The sequence below is a fragment of the Microtus ochrogaster genome, unplaced genomic scaffold, assembly GCF_000317375.1.
Source record: "Microtus ochrogaster isolate Prairie Vole_2 unplaced genomic scaffold, MicOch1.0 UNK126, whole genome shotgun sequence".
NCBI classification, from domain to species: domain Eukaryota; kingdom Metazoa; phylum Chordata; class Mammalia; order Rodentia; family Cricetidae; genus Microtus; species Microtus ochrogaster.
The window spans coordinates 468,690-482,540 of NW_004949224.1; the positions used below are offsets into that span (position 1 = coordinate 468,690).

General features: G+C 39.5%; 1 protein-coding gene across 1 annotated transcript in view; it reads right to left on the minus strand.

Moving 5' to 3' along the window:
- Positions 1-1,373: 1,373 nt before the first annotated feature.
- Gatad1 (GATA zinc finger domain containing 1) overlaps positions 1,374-13,851 on the minus strand; it is a 12,994-nt gene continuing 516 nt past the window's right edge. The window contains exons 1-5 of the mRNA XM_026778320.1: positions 13,768-13,851; positions 13,175-13,300; positions 10,857-10,916; positions 4,562-4,745; positions 1,374-1,672 (exon numbers count right to left, since the gene is read on the minus strand). The exon at positions 13,768-13,851 is cut by the window's right edge and continues 516 nt beyond it. Of these exons, the coding sequence (XP_026634121.1) occupies positions 1,482-1,672; positions 4,562-4,745; positions 10,857-10,916; positions 13,175-13,300; positions 13,768-13,851 (645 nt within the window). The 3' untranslated portion in view covers positions 1,374-1,481. The remainder of the gene's footprint in view (positions 1,673-4,561; positions 4,746-10,856; positions 10,917-13,174; positions 13,301-13,767) is intronic.

Below are 13,851 nucleotides of genomic sequence, written 5' to 3' on the forward strand. Positions count from 1 at the left end.
TTTGTAGCTTTGGAGTCTGTCCTGGAACTTGCTCTGTCAACCAGGCTGGCCTCAAACTCACAGAGATCTGCCTGCCTCTGCTTCCTGAGAGTTGAGATTAAAGGCATGTGCCACCACTGCTTGGCTATTTACTGTAGGAATAAGCTTTTAAAGTAGACAGATGCTTCTTCCCAACTTTGGGGCTATAAAAAAGGGTAAAGAGTCCTGATGAAAATCATTAATATCAAATCAAATTCTCATAAATTCCTGTGGTTAAAAACATCCGTCTAGATAGATCAGGACAGAGACAGCAAGTGGGTGCCTGCCCACTCCTTCCCCATTATGTGACCAAACTGCACTTGAAACATGTACAACAGGCGTTCGCAGGGGAGGCACACCATGAGACCTCAGCAAATGGTTTAACTCTGAGTCTTCACTATCAAAACTAATGACCTTGTATTAGTTACATCCAAGATAGTCAGTCACCAGTCACTATCCTAACAATAGTCAGAAAATTATTACAGGGGCTGCTGCCTACGTGAAAAGAGGGGATGCCTATGCTGCGGACCAAAGGCACGACTGAAGAACTACCTCACAAGAGCGCAGATGTTAACAGTAAAAGGCAGTTTGTCTGAGAGCATGAGATGAAAGTTTTAAAGAGCCAGGGCTAATAAAATCACCTACCAATTGCTTTATGACTAAAGCAGTTTAGGTCTGCTTCCAGAGAAGGAAAAATGATTGTGTAGCTTTGGGAAACATACTGGTCACATTTTTATTTAGTGCTTGATCAAAATCTAAAATGTAAGCCAGGTGTAGTGGCGCACACCTTTAATCCCAGTTCTCGGGAGGCAGAGGCTTGCAGATCTCTGTGAGTTCAAGGCCACCCTGGTCTACAGAGTGAGGTCTAGGACAGCCAGGGCTACACAGAGAAACCCTGTCTTGAGAGGGAAAAAACAAAACTCAATGTTTTGCATCTATACAAAAATACAATTTGCCTTATGAGTTTCTAGGAATAAACTGTGAAGAAAAATAAACACTTCATGTTTCTAATGGTTTCCCTAGTACCTGCCACTTCTGTCTGGGAAAATATGCATGGAATTTAATGTTAAACTTCAAATTTATTCTTTTTCCACCCTATTATTTTTTAAGCAACAGGCATTAAACAAGCTAGTAATTAGGGGTAGTAGGATTAAAAAATTCCTCAAGCCATGTTTCTATGTAGGAGCTTCATCAAAGTATCTGGCATTAACCAGCCATGGTGCAACACGCCTGTAATCCCAGCACTCAAGAAGCTGAGGCAGGGAGATCTCAAGGTCAGGCCAGCCTTGACTATGCCTGTCTCAAAAATGTAAAGAAGAAAAGTTGAAAGAGAAAAATGTGTGGCATATCTCATAAGAAAAATGGAAATCTGCTTTTATTTCGGGGTGTGTATGTATGTTCTGAGGATTAAACCCAAAGCCTCATACATGCTAACTAAACATGCCCCAGGTTTGATTTTGTAGCTATAAGTGGTTGGCAACTGTTTCCTTAATAGCTATTGCAGGAGTAGGTCCAACATGAGTCCATATGTAGCCCTTCTCTGGTCTGGTGGGAACCGTAGGAAATGGTGATGACCTTGACTTGAAATACTCAGAAGGTGCGTGGCAGACAAATTCCAGATATTCCATCTTTCTTGGAAGATCTTCCTCTGGCCCTAAGAGGCAGCCAATGGAAAAGTTAAACACAGTTTTGAACACATTTCATTTTTATGAAATGTTAGCATTCTCAGACACTAAGAGGAAGCACTCAGGATGCTATCCCTTGACATTAACCCTTGGAACTATTTCTGAAGGTTTTGAAGTCATGCTCCACCGTTTACTCTACTTCAGATGATTAAGGAAAACAGCGTCCTACAGTACTGAATATTCCCGGTTTATGAAGCCAATGCTGCCCTAGGTACTTTCTATCTATCCACACTAACTCCTCACAACGTCCTGATGGGCACTGTTTTTTCCTATTTTACGTGTAAGTACAATAAGGAAAGACAGATTAAGGAACAGTGAAGTGGAGGGGCTAGAAAGGCCAGTAGTCTAACTTCGGAGCTTGTGCTAGACTTTCCCACCATGTGACATCACTGTAGTGGACAGAAGACTCTCAGACTTTGGGGACCATGAAAAGCAAGTGAGAGAGGAGCCCAGAATGATTCGGAACATATTGGCTTCTGCTGGTTCCATACTTCTGGGCACAGATATGTCTGTCACATAACCAGTTTGGCACACGGGTAAGAATAACAGTGGGATATTAGCTGTCCTTGGAGTTCTCACTAAAAGAAATGTCTCTCCTTCGGGATGCAAAAGAAATGCATGCCCATTACAGAAAGAATAAACAGCACACAATAATTAAAGAAAACTCAACACTCAGAATCATGCTAGCTAGCCATTTATCGAGTATTATTTGTATGTTATCTTTTGAATGATCAACTGAGTATAGTGTGCTACTTCAACCATCAATGATTGTTCTTAAATAATAAAATGCTGTGTAGAGGGGACATATTCTGAGAATTTAGTTTTTAGAAATAAGTAGGAAGTTTCTTTTAGAAATCATTTTTGAGTAATTTTATAAGTAACCTATATTATTTAGGTTCTTGTGTAATTCCTTTCATACAATGTAGGCCTGGGTCACACAGACAAATCTTACACATATATTCTAGTGAGTATACCGTGTTCTAACCCACACTAACAAGACAGTCAAATACCAACTATACAAAATGCCTACAATGCTCTCTACTCTGTTGTACTTAGTAATATTTACATTTTCTATTCTGATTAAACTGTGTTCTCAAGCCTCTAAATTCATATGCTGATGGTCTGTCTTTGTATGTTATGTGCTGAGATGGAACCATCAGACAGGTCAAATAAAGCCAGAAGAGTTAGACAAGGAACTACAGGCAACCAAGAGCACTGTGAGCGAGAGAGTTGGTCACGGTGTTTCCTCACAGCAACAGAACAGTAACTAAGACCCCTATCCCACCCCACATTTGGTCATCTGCTACCAAGTGGTCAGTCCTGAGATCACAGGACTACATTAACAGGAAACAGCCTGACAGGTTGTATTTATGTATTTAGGAATATACATTAATATACATAGCAATTAAATAATCAACAATAAAAAAGTAGAGTCATGAATTTGAGAAAGACTGGGGTGAGGTACATGGGAGATCTAGAGGAAGGAAAGGAAAAAAGAATATAATTGTACTTTAATTAAAATTGTGAAGGATTATGGGAGCCAGAGAGCTCAAGGACATCACAAGTAAACCCACAGAATCATCTATCCTGGTCTCATAGGGGCTCACAGAGACTAAACTGTAACTAGAGTTTGCACAGGACAGACCTAGGCCTTCTGCACATATGTTACAGTCGTGTAGCTTGGTTTTCTTGCAGGACTCCTAACAGTGGGAGCAAGGATTGTCTCTGACTCTATTATCTGCTTTTGGGACTCTTTTTCCTACTATGTTGCCTCATCCAGCCTTAATAGGACAGGATGTGCCTAGTCTCATTGCAACTTGTTATGACATGGCTGACTGATAACAATAGGAAGCCTGCCCTTTTCTGAAGAGAAAGGAAGAGGAGTGGATGGGGGCTGGGGTTGGTGGGAGGAATTGAGAGGAGAGGAGGGAGGGAAAATTGTGATTGGGCTGGAAAAAATTAATAAATAATAATAATAATAATAATAATAATAATAATAATAATAATAATAAAGTAGATCCCTATCTCCTAAGACTGATGCCCTTCAATGAGAGAGCCTGTATGGGACTGACCCTAGGCCCTCTGCATATAAGTGACAGTTATGTAGGTTATTCTTCTTGTGGGACTCCTAACAGTGGAAACAGGGGTTGTCTCTGACCTTTTGCTAGCTTTTGGGACCCTACTCCTCATACTGGATTGTCTTGCCCAGCCTGAATACATGTGGAGGAGCTAGTCCTACCACAACTTGATATGCCAAGCTTTTTGATATCCACAGGAGGCCTGCTCTTCTTGAACAGAAATGGAGTAGGAATGGATGGGGGGTATGCAAGGTTGGAGTCTAGGGAGAGAGGGAGGAGGAGGGAGGGGAAACTGTGATCAGGATATAAATTAAATGAAGTAATTAATAAATTAAAAAAAAGCATAATAAGAGAGGGTGACAGGCAGCAAACTAAGCTCATACATGTGCCTCTTTATGATAACAGATAGTAGAATACTATTTTACAATGAAAACAAACAAATGTGGCAAGATATTTTTATAAAACCATGATTACATTTAAAAATAAAACATTCTTTTTCGGTACTTGGGGTGGGGGAGGAGGCTGGTGTCCTTATAAATGGTAATGGAGAGCTCTCTTTCAATGTACACACACAGAAAAAAAGACCATGGGGAACACGGCCAAGGGCGGCCACCTCTAAGCCAGGAAGCAAGGCCTTAGCACACAGCCATCTTAACAGACCTTGCTCTGACTTCCACCCTTCAGAAAAGCTTGTAGCATTCTGCTATGACAGCTCGCAGACTAACACATTCTTTTATAAAACAGAGGAATTAACTAAATTTAAGAAGCTGTGCCATTTACCTATTATATAGGACGCAGGATCAAACTGGTCTCTGGGGCTAGCCAGCGTGGGAATGAGCCATGTCAGTGCGGCGCTCTTTTCACAGTACTGGTCCTGAACAAAACCCCTGATCTGAGCATAGTACGCCTTTCCATCCTGCTCGTCAATCACAGAAACAACATCACCAATCTGGTAGTATACTCCCTGGAGGGAAGAGAAGATAATCTTGTATTTAAAATAATAACAGATCACAACCATTAACAAAATTTCATTAATCAGCAAGCAAAATTTCAAAGTAGAAAAAAAAAATCAGGTCTGAGCACATTATGTTGACACTTGTTTCACTTCTCAATGAAAAGAGTTATTAAAAATAATAATATACACACATATATGACAATTTGCAACAAGGGAAGTACTTCTTCATATAAATTCTTTTATTTTTGTATTATGAAAATACTACCTCTACTTTTAAAAGAAAAGACTTCACTTTTAGGAATGATTTTGAATTCACAACAAAATCATAGAAGGTAGAGCTAGGGAATTTCCCCTAGTCTCCTTACCTGGCACATATACAGCATCTTCCATTATCCATGTCCCCGTTATTAGAGTGAATCACTTATGGCAACTGATGCACCTACACACATGTCACGATACAAACATCATAAATTAACTCTACTCTTGGTAATCTGTGGGCTCGGGACATGTATAACATGGATTCTTAGGATCGCATCATTGAGTACTTTCACTGATGTAAAAATCCCCTATACTATCCCTACTTTAAAAAAAAAAAAAACAGCCATTAAGCCGTAGAAAACTTATTCCTAAAGTCCACATAAGGCAGAAACTGCAAACTATGCACCTACACTAACTAGCTTAGTGATTTTTCCTGTGCTACCTTAAACATCAGCATTTGCTTGGTAAGACACATTGCCCTCCCCAGTTGTCTATTCAAAGAAAATAAATAAGGTAAGCTCAATCCAAAAGAAATGAAAACCTTTTTTAAAATTATAATCAGCATTCAGGATGTGTTTACCCTCAATTACAACACATTTCCCAACAACACGACTATGACACATTCATTTCCTGTTCTACTTTATATCTAACCAATCTGCACAACTCTCCCTAGGCCTCCACTACCCATCCCAGGTCCTCTGCCCTAGATCTTGAACTTGAAAAATTTCACCTTTGACTATCCTTCGAATTTTATGATCTGTAGAACTTTCCTTAAGTCTGTGTAGTCCTCAACTGTAGGAACAATGTGTGTTTTCCTTGAAACAAGGCTTTGGTAGCAGTCAAAGCTGCTAAGATACATGAAATTTAACCATAAAAAAATTCTAAATGAACACTTCCAGCGACTCAACTGCAACCTGGGCATCTGATAGAGCAGGGATTCCCCTCATGGATGCTCGTTCATGTGTCTGAGGTGACTCACTGCTTACTGGTTCAATGCTATTGTCAGCTGATCTTTCCCTGCCCTACTACTCCAAGGTTCTAGCTACTTATCAGATAAAGTTTATGTCTGTTATCTGCTATATTCATACATAAAATTTCCCCCAAATTATAAAATTATTTTTGTTTATCACAGGTACTCAGATATATGCTGAATATGAATGACAAATATGTAACAGTGTGAAAATAGAGCTATGATGCCAAGATAAGGTGTTAGTGGAAAGTTTCAATGACAAGCACTACTTCCCCCATGAGGTCTGTAGAGCAGTCTCCCCTTATGCCGGGCATACATTCCAATACCCAAATTCCCTAAATGATTGTTTATGTTTATTTACATTTAAAGGGGAATATGCTACAGATATGAATAATTTGCATTGGTATGAATCTTGGTTTATTGATACAAATTTAAGGTCAATTCTGATATATGTATATTTTTTGTTCTTGATTAAGGTATTGTGTTTGTGCAGATCAATTAAAAATATAATGTATAATTTAAAAATGTAGGTTAATAGTCATCTAATAGCTTGTAGTCATGTTAGTTTTCTAGATAGTATATAGCAGAGAGAGAGAGAGAAGGAGAGAGAGAGAGAGAGAGAGAGAGAGAGAGAGAGAGAGAGAGAGAGAGAGAGAGATTTCAGTCAGACAGGTATTCTTCAAATATTTCAGAGACTTTAAGAATATGGCATTTAAAATATTTTAGTAACTTAGGACTTTTCATGACCGTGAAATACATCTGGTCCTGGCAGTACCAATTACTTCAAGAGGAAGATGGACATCAAAGAGGCTCCTCATGGAGTTTGCTAGCCATTTGGGCAAGAAACTGCTCTTGCCTGAACTGCTTGATGTATTATGCTGTATGAACTGGACATGCAGGACCCACAGAAAAATGACTGCTGAACTTGCCTAAAGGTGAGACTGTCCTTCAGGGTTCCTGCTTCATGAAAGAGTCTGCCAGACATTCTGCAGGACACAGAAGAAAGTGACTAACAAACTACCAATATAGGCAGAACTGTCTTTGAAATTTCTTGCTTCATGGAAAAGTCTGCTGGATACTATGGGCCTGTAGGCTGAAGATGGATGCTCCAAGGGTACAGAACTTTGGGTGACTGTTCAGGCAGCGAGATGTCTCTGTTATTTCTAGAGTTTTAAAAGTTGCTTACAATACAATTTCTGTTTACTTAGGTAATATTATATCCTTCTGGGGTCTTTGATGGAGTTGAAGAATAGATAGTTATAGTTTTCCTTGGTTATGATAAAAGATAAAGTAGATATAAATACTGTACCTGTAATTCTTGCTTGATAACTATTTTGTTATATGTAATTTTACTATGCTAAAGTTAAAACCTTCCTTTTTATTTAATCAGAAAAGGGGAAATGGTGTGGGAAGTCTGGTGTGGGAGGACTGTAGGAGAAGCCCAGCCAATCACCTTGCTTGAAGGGCGGGGTCCCCTGAGGCTATTATTTACTTATAAATATTGCAGGTGTGCTCCCCGCCTCCCCTTCTGTTTTCCTGCTCTCCGTTGGAACTTCGGTTTTGTAAGCTCTCCCCTTCTTCCCCTTAATAAAGCTGATATTAAAGCCAGCCTGATTAACCCTATTTGCCAGTCGTTTATGCCCCTACAGAGGTCCTTTTGTCTATGTGTTGCTTTTATTGGTTAATGAATAAAGAACTGGCTTGGCCTATAGCAGGGGAGAAGGAAGACAGTTAGAGGGACGACATGGAGCTGCCACCAGAGTCAGACATGCTGAAACTTTGCAGGTAAGCCACAACCACGTGGCAATACACAGATTAATAGAAATGGGTTAAATTAATATGTAACAGCTAGCCAATAAGAAGCTAGAGCTAATAGGCCAAGCAGCGCTTTAGTTAATATAGTTTCTATGTGATTATTTCAGGAGTCTGGGAGGCCAGGAACGAACAAGTGGCCTCCTAGAACAGGGCTCCAGCTTAGCTTAGAAGCTCACACTGATCTCTTGATCAAACGGTGTTTGAATATAGAAAGAACAAGTAGGACATCTCTTTATAATGTCCTTAGCTTGTTGCCAAGTAATGGAAAATTTTTTCTTTAGGCCTTTACTATTGACATGATGCTTTTTATGAAATTCTGAGGCCTGCAACACGCTTCCAATTAATATAATTGATCAATCTCAGCGTTACCTTGTGATAGAGGATCAGGCAGACCTGTATGGGACAGGATGTGTGTTATGTACATCGGACAAAGCCTATTCCTGATTATGTCTTGTACTTGGATAAACAATGAAGTCAACTCTGTGTCATCTGGTATAAATTCAGCGGTTTCAATATGCAAGATAACTCTTTCTGCATATTGTGAATCTGTAACTATATTAAGAGGTTCTTTAAAATCCCTTAGCACCATAAGAATGGCATATAATTCTGCCTTCTGGACAGAATTATAAGGGCTTTGTTCCACTTTACTCAATTCATCTGACTTGTAACCTGCTTTTCCTGATTTATTTGCATCAGTATAGAACGTACGGGCTCCAGTTATTGGAGCATCACGTACAATTCTAGGAAGAATCCAAGAAGTTCTCTTTATGAGGTTAAATCTACCACTTTTGGGATAGTTGCTATTAATTTCTCCCAAAAAATTAGCACAAGCTCTTTGCCATGGTTCATTGTCTTCCCATAACTTTTTTATTTCTTCAGTAGTAAAAGAAACTTGCTACCATGATATCAGCTCTTTAGTGAGAGTATCCACAATGCTGGCTACCTGCAACATTACTTGAATATTTTGCTGTATTTTGGTCTTGCTATTTAATAAACATAACAATAGATAATGATAAGAAAAGACTGGTCCTTGCAGTAACAAGTCCCACATACTTTTTCTGTTAACACACGCATAGAAATCACTAGTACACTAAGTTTTTACCTTCTAGACTTAACCTATACACTATATGAACCACTGGAGAAGTTCTACGCAAATTTGAAGTTGTGATGATGAGTATTTGTACCATTCATTGACTTTACTAAATGTTTAACATTCTTAGTCTCAGAAAATAATTACTACTTACAATCTTTATTTTTTTTTTTCAGATAACCACCTGCCACGGTAATGGAGCCAAGATCTGATTCCTGGGCTTAGGTTCTAGTACCATTCTGCCTCGCTCCATGACTTACCAGCTACACTATCTCGGATAAGCTAATTAATCTCTCTATAGTCAGTGCCCTTATCCACAAAATGAGGAAAACAGTATTCACCCCAGAGGAGAATGAATGAAACAAAACACTTAAAATGTTCCTCACTGTCCAACCCATAAGATGCATGCTTGTGTGCGCAAGCATTTGAGCATGTGCACACACACATTCACCTTATGATTTAACAATTAACAACATATTAAATTCTAGAAATATAGGAAAAATTCTGGCTTATGATATAGTGGCATATTATTTGTGTTTTAATAAATAAAGCTTGCCTGAAGATCAGTGCAAAGCAGCTACACCAGTCAGCCATACAGGCCAAGCAATAGTCACACACACCTTCAATCCCAGCAGCCACACTAGGTAGCCATAGAGGCCTTAAAGAATCCCAGCACTAGAGAGGAATATAAGACAGGGGGAGACAGGGCTCACTCTCAGTCTCAATCTGAGGCTTTGTGGAAGCAGGATCACTCATTTTCGGTCTGCCGTAGAGGTAAAAGCCAGTGGCTAGCTGCTTCACTTTTCTGATCTTTGGGTTGAACTCCAATATCTGTCTCTGGGTTTTTATTATTTGCGCTACACTATGACCGCCTTTTTTTTTTTTTTTTTTTTGGATTAAAACATGCGTGAACTAACAAAAATAAATACACTTAAAGGTCAAACCATTTGAGTACCATGAGGAATTTGGTCCAGTTGGGTTAGGTACAAAAACAAGTACCATCTCACTACTGAGTCCAGCATGACAGTTCAGAACCTCAAATACCAAAGATATTAACTGATTGCTGCCTATGCTAGGTCTGGTGGCCTTGAAGGCCTTTTCTATGTTCTAACTCCTAATAAGATGTCACATCCATCACTGGTGTCACGGCTATCACTTTGGCCCAAGGCAAGACCTTACTTTACCAACTAAAGATATCCTTGTTCAGATTTTCATCTTTTGTGTATGGGTGTTCTAACAGCATGGAAGTTTGTATACCATATGTGTGCCTGGTGCCCAGGGAGGCAAGAAGAAGGCTTTAGAACCCCTGTAACTGGAATTACTAATGGTTGAGAGCTGTCATGTGGGTGCTGAGGATTGAATCTGGGTCCTCTGGAAGAGCAGCCAGTGCTCTTGAGACATCTTCCTTCCCAACCTTTAAAAACTTTTCTTCTTTTTACTGAAAACAGATCCATCCAATACATCCCAACCACAGTTTCTCCTCCCTCCACTCTTCCCAGTTCCCCTGGCATCTCACCGGTCCCCTAGATCCACTCCCCTTCCATTTACCTCCAAGAGACCAAAACCAAACACCAAGCTAACAACCATACATGTATACACAGAAGACCTGGTGTCTCTACCTTTATTTTCTCTTGCCTCTGTTTTAAGATATTTCAGAATCACTAACCTGTTCTACCCACCAGGCAGCATGGTCAACATCGTCTATTCATTCATAACCTACCTTCTCACCTGTCGATGCCTTCACTTTGGATAGGATGACTCGCTCTTACACAACTCCACTAGCATTTTAAGAACAATTCTTAGCAACTTCATATCATATTCTCATAGGCAACATCCTCTCCTACCTGAGTTCCAGATGAGGTGTTCTACAACAGCCACCGGAAGGAACTACAAGGGTAACTACATCTCTGCACACACAGTAACAGAGGTGTTCCCACTAAGCCAGTATCTTTGTAGCATATTGTACACCAGGCCCACAGCAGCTTACCTTGTAGAAGATTGATTCTGCAGTAATTATGGTTGAGACAGACTCAGGAGCTTTGATAGGCTAAAAGAAAACGAAAGTAAAAATATTTGTGTATCTATATAGCATGCATGGGCAGTTCCAACCATATGAGAACTGGGTTATTTGAGAAAAATAAAACACTGTCATTTGGTGACAGAAACAGCAGGAGAAATTTCTGACAGGGGCGAGGGTACATATGCAATCCTAGTACTTGGAAACCTGCTGCAGGAGAATGGCAAGCTCTAAACCAGTCTGGGTTATATAGCAAGAGTGTGTACACATATACACACACACACACACACACACACACACACACATACTTGCACACAAGAAGAAAAAGACTTCCTGAATGTTGATGAGAAGCAGCTGAAAAAGACTTCCTGAATGTTGATGAGAAGCAGCTGAATACTTCCAACTCTATTTGTTACTAATGATTTAAAAGGTGAAGAGGTAAAATTTCTGATTATGCTGCTAAAAGCTAAGAGAGAGCTCTTTCAGAGTTCTAGTAGACATTAACATTACAATTACAGAGACACACTGGCACAACAGGGCGGAAATTATAAATATGTGTAGATGAATATAAAATGAAAAATTTTAATTTTGTTACAAGCCTTAACTCTTTGGCGTTCTTAGCAATTTGCTACATTGCACTATCACTAAAATACCTTTTTAAAACTGCAATGCAAATTTCACCACAACATAAAAAATGACCTCTCCCATGATTTTGTGTCATTCTTGAAGAATGAAGATGCAGAGAAATTAATGATGAAATAACTTGAGAACAAAGGCTGAATACTTACAAAGAAAATATGTCTGGTATATGTTAACATGTTTTGACTACTCAAAAAAAACCTAAATTATATAAATCTTAGACTATAAAAACCATTATTTTGATTAAGAAAACGGTCACTGGCTGGGAGCTGGTGTATCAGCACTTGCCCTGCAAGCCTGACAGCCTGAGGTGGACACTAGAATCCAGCGGAAGGAAGGAGTGAACCAGCTCCTGAAATCTGTCCTCTGATCTCCAGGCATGTACCATGGCATATACACCTACATGCATATGCGGGCCTGGAAAGAAGGCTGGCTCAGTGCTTAAGTACTTGTTGCTCTTGCAGAGGACCTAAGTTCAGTCCCTAGCACCCCAATGGAAGCTCACACTACAACTGTCTATAATTCTAGGGCCAAGGGATCTGACACTAGCCTCTGAGGGTGCTTGGTATATACATGCAAGCAAAGCATTCATACACACAGAATAAAAATAAATATCTAAACAAGAGTCTACAGTGCAGGCCCCTCTGTTTTATAAATATGTCTACTTTAGTAATGTGTTTACTGCTACGTGAAGCATACTTGTTCTGAAAGTAATACCAAACAGATTAAACCAAACCTACAATTGTCTCCTATGTACAGAAATAAACTAGCACAACAAACGTCCCTAGCGTGCGACTTTAAACAAGCTGCAGACATCAGGGTAAGAAAAAAAACTGGGGACAGAAGAGATGGCTCTGCAGTTAAGAGCACTGACCAGCTTTCCAGAGGTTCTGAGTTCAATCCCCAGCAACCATATGGTGGCAAAAAACCATCTATAATGAGATCTGCTGTCCTCTTCTGGTATGCAAACATACATGCAAGACAGAACACTATATATAATAAATAAATAAAATCTTTAAAAAAAAAGAAAAACATACATGCAAGACAGAACACTATATATAATAAATAAATAAAATCTTTAAAAAAAAAGAAAAACATACATGCAAGACAGAACACTATATATAATAAATAAATAAAATCTTTAAAAAAAAAATATCTGGATTCATATCCACCAAGTTCATCACGAACCAACGGATAAGTTTTCTGGGGCTATTATAACAAGCATGATACTGATGAATTCTGTTATTTGCTTAGCTCTTTAAAAGACAGAAAAAAGTTTTCTTAGTTAACTATGCAACAAGAGTCATAACCTAATTTAATATATTAAAAAAAGGAATTTTAATCTCTTTTTTTTGCATAGAGAATGTCACAAATTGATATACTCTGAGATAAACTATACAGTATTTCTTAGACTTATATTTTATATTTTCCAGATGAAAAAGTAAAAGCTGGAAAAAAACAGAGAAAGTGCTTTTCTAATGTTATAAATAGCAGGCTTCTTAAACAGAGTTCATCTTTTGGAGAACCTCACCTTTGCTGCCCCAGAGTATTGCAGAAGGGCCCATGTTCAACGAGGAATAGAGAAAGCAGCGGCAAAGCACACCACACACAATGTCCTACAGTAAACACACCATCCACAATCATCTTACGTTTTTTAATTTAAAAATATGCCTTCTCCCTTTTCCTTTAGTGGAAACTTTCTTCTCAGCCGCTGGAGCAGATTTGTATTTGGTATTTCTGAGCCGAGCAGATCTTCTGTGAATTTCTTGCTTACTCTGTTACATAATTTTGAGAAAAAAAAAGAATTAAAACTATTCAAGAAAAGCCAACACAATAATTTCACAAAGATCAAAGGATGCACTTTGTCAAAAATACTTATAAAATCTGAAGGCAAAGATGAGTAAAACCTCTGAAGGACCTCCCAAGAGGTGGCGCTGCTTACCAGAGAGAAAAGGACAGGAGTGGGTGGAGGCCATAGCGGGAACGGACGGTCACGTAGCAAAAATACCGAATTTACGGCCCCGCCACCCCAGAAGTTTGCCACATATCTCACACCAGAATTCTAATGCTTTCATTTTAAATGACCTAATAATTGATTAATAACGTAATGACAAGGATTTAACAAGCAAGAGGCCCTGGCCCACAACCCTGTGGCCTATGGCATAGCGCGCTGCTCACTTGTCACGCACCGTCCGGTCGAGTGGGCAGTGCGGGCAGTGCGGGCATAGGGGCGGGAGCTCACCTGCTTGCCGCCCCCGCCGCCGTTGCTCTGCGGAGGGCCGGCCGAAGTGCTGGCGAGGGTGGCCGAGCCGAAGGCGCCGGCGAC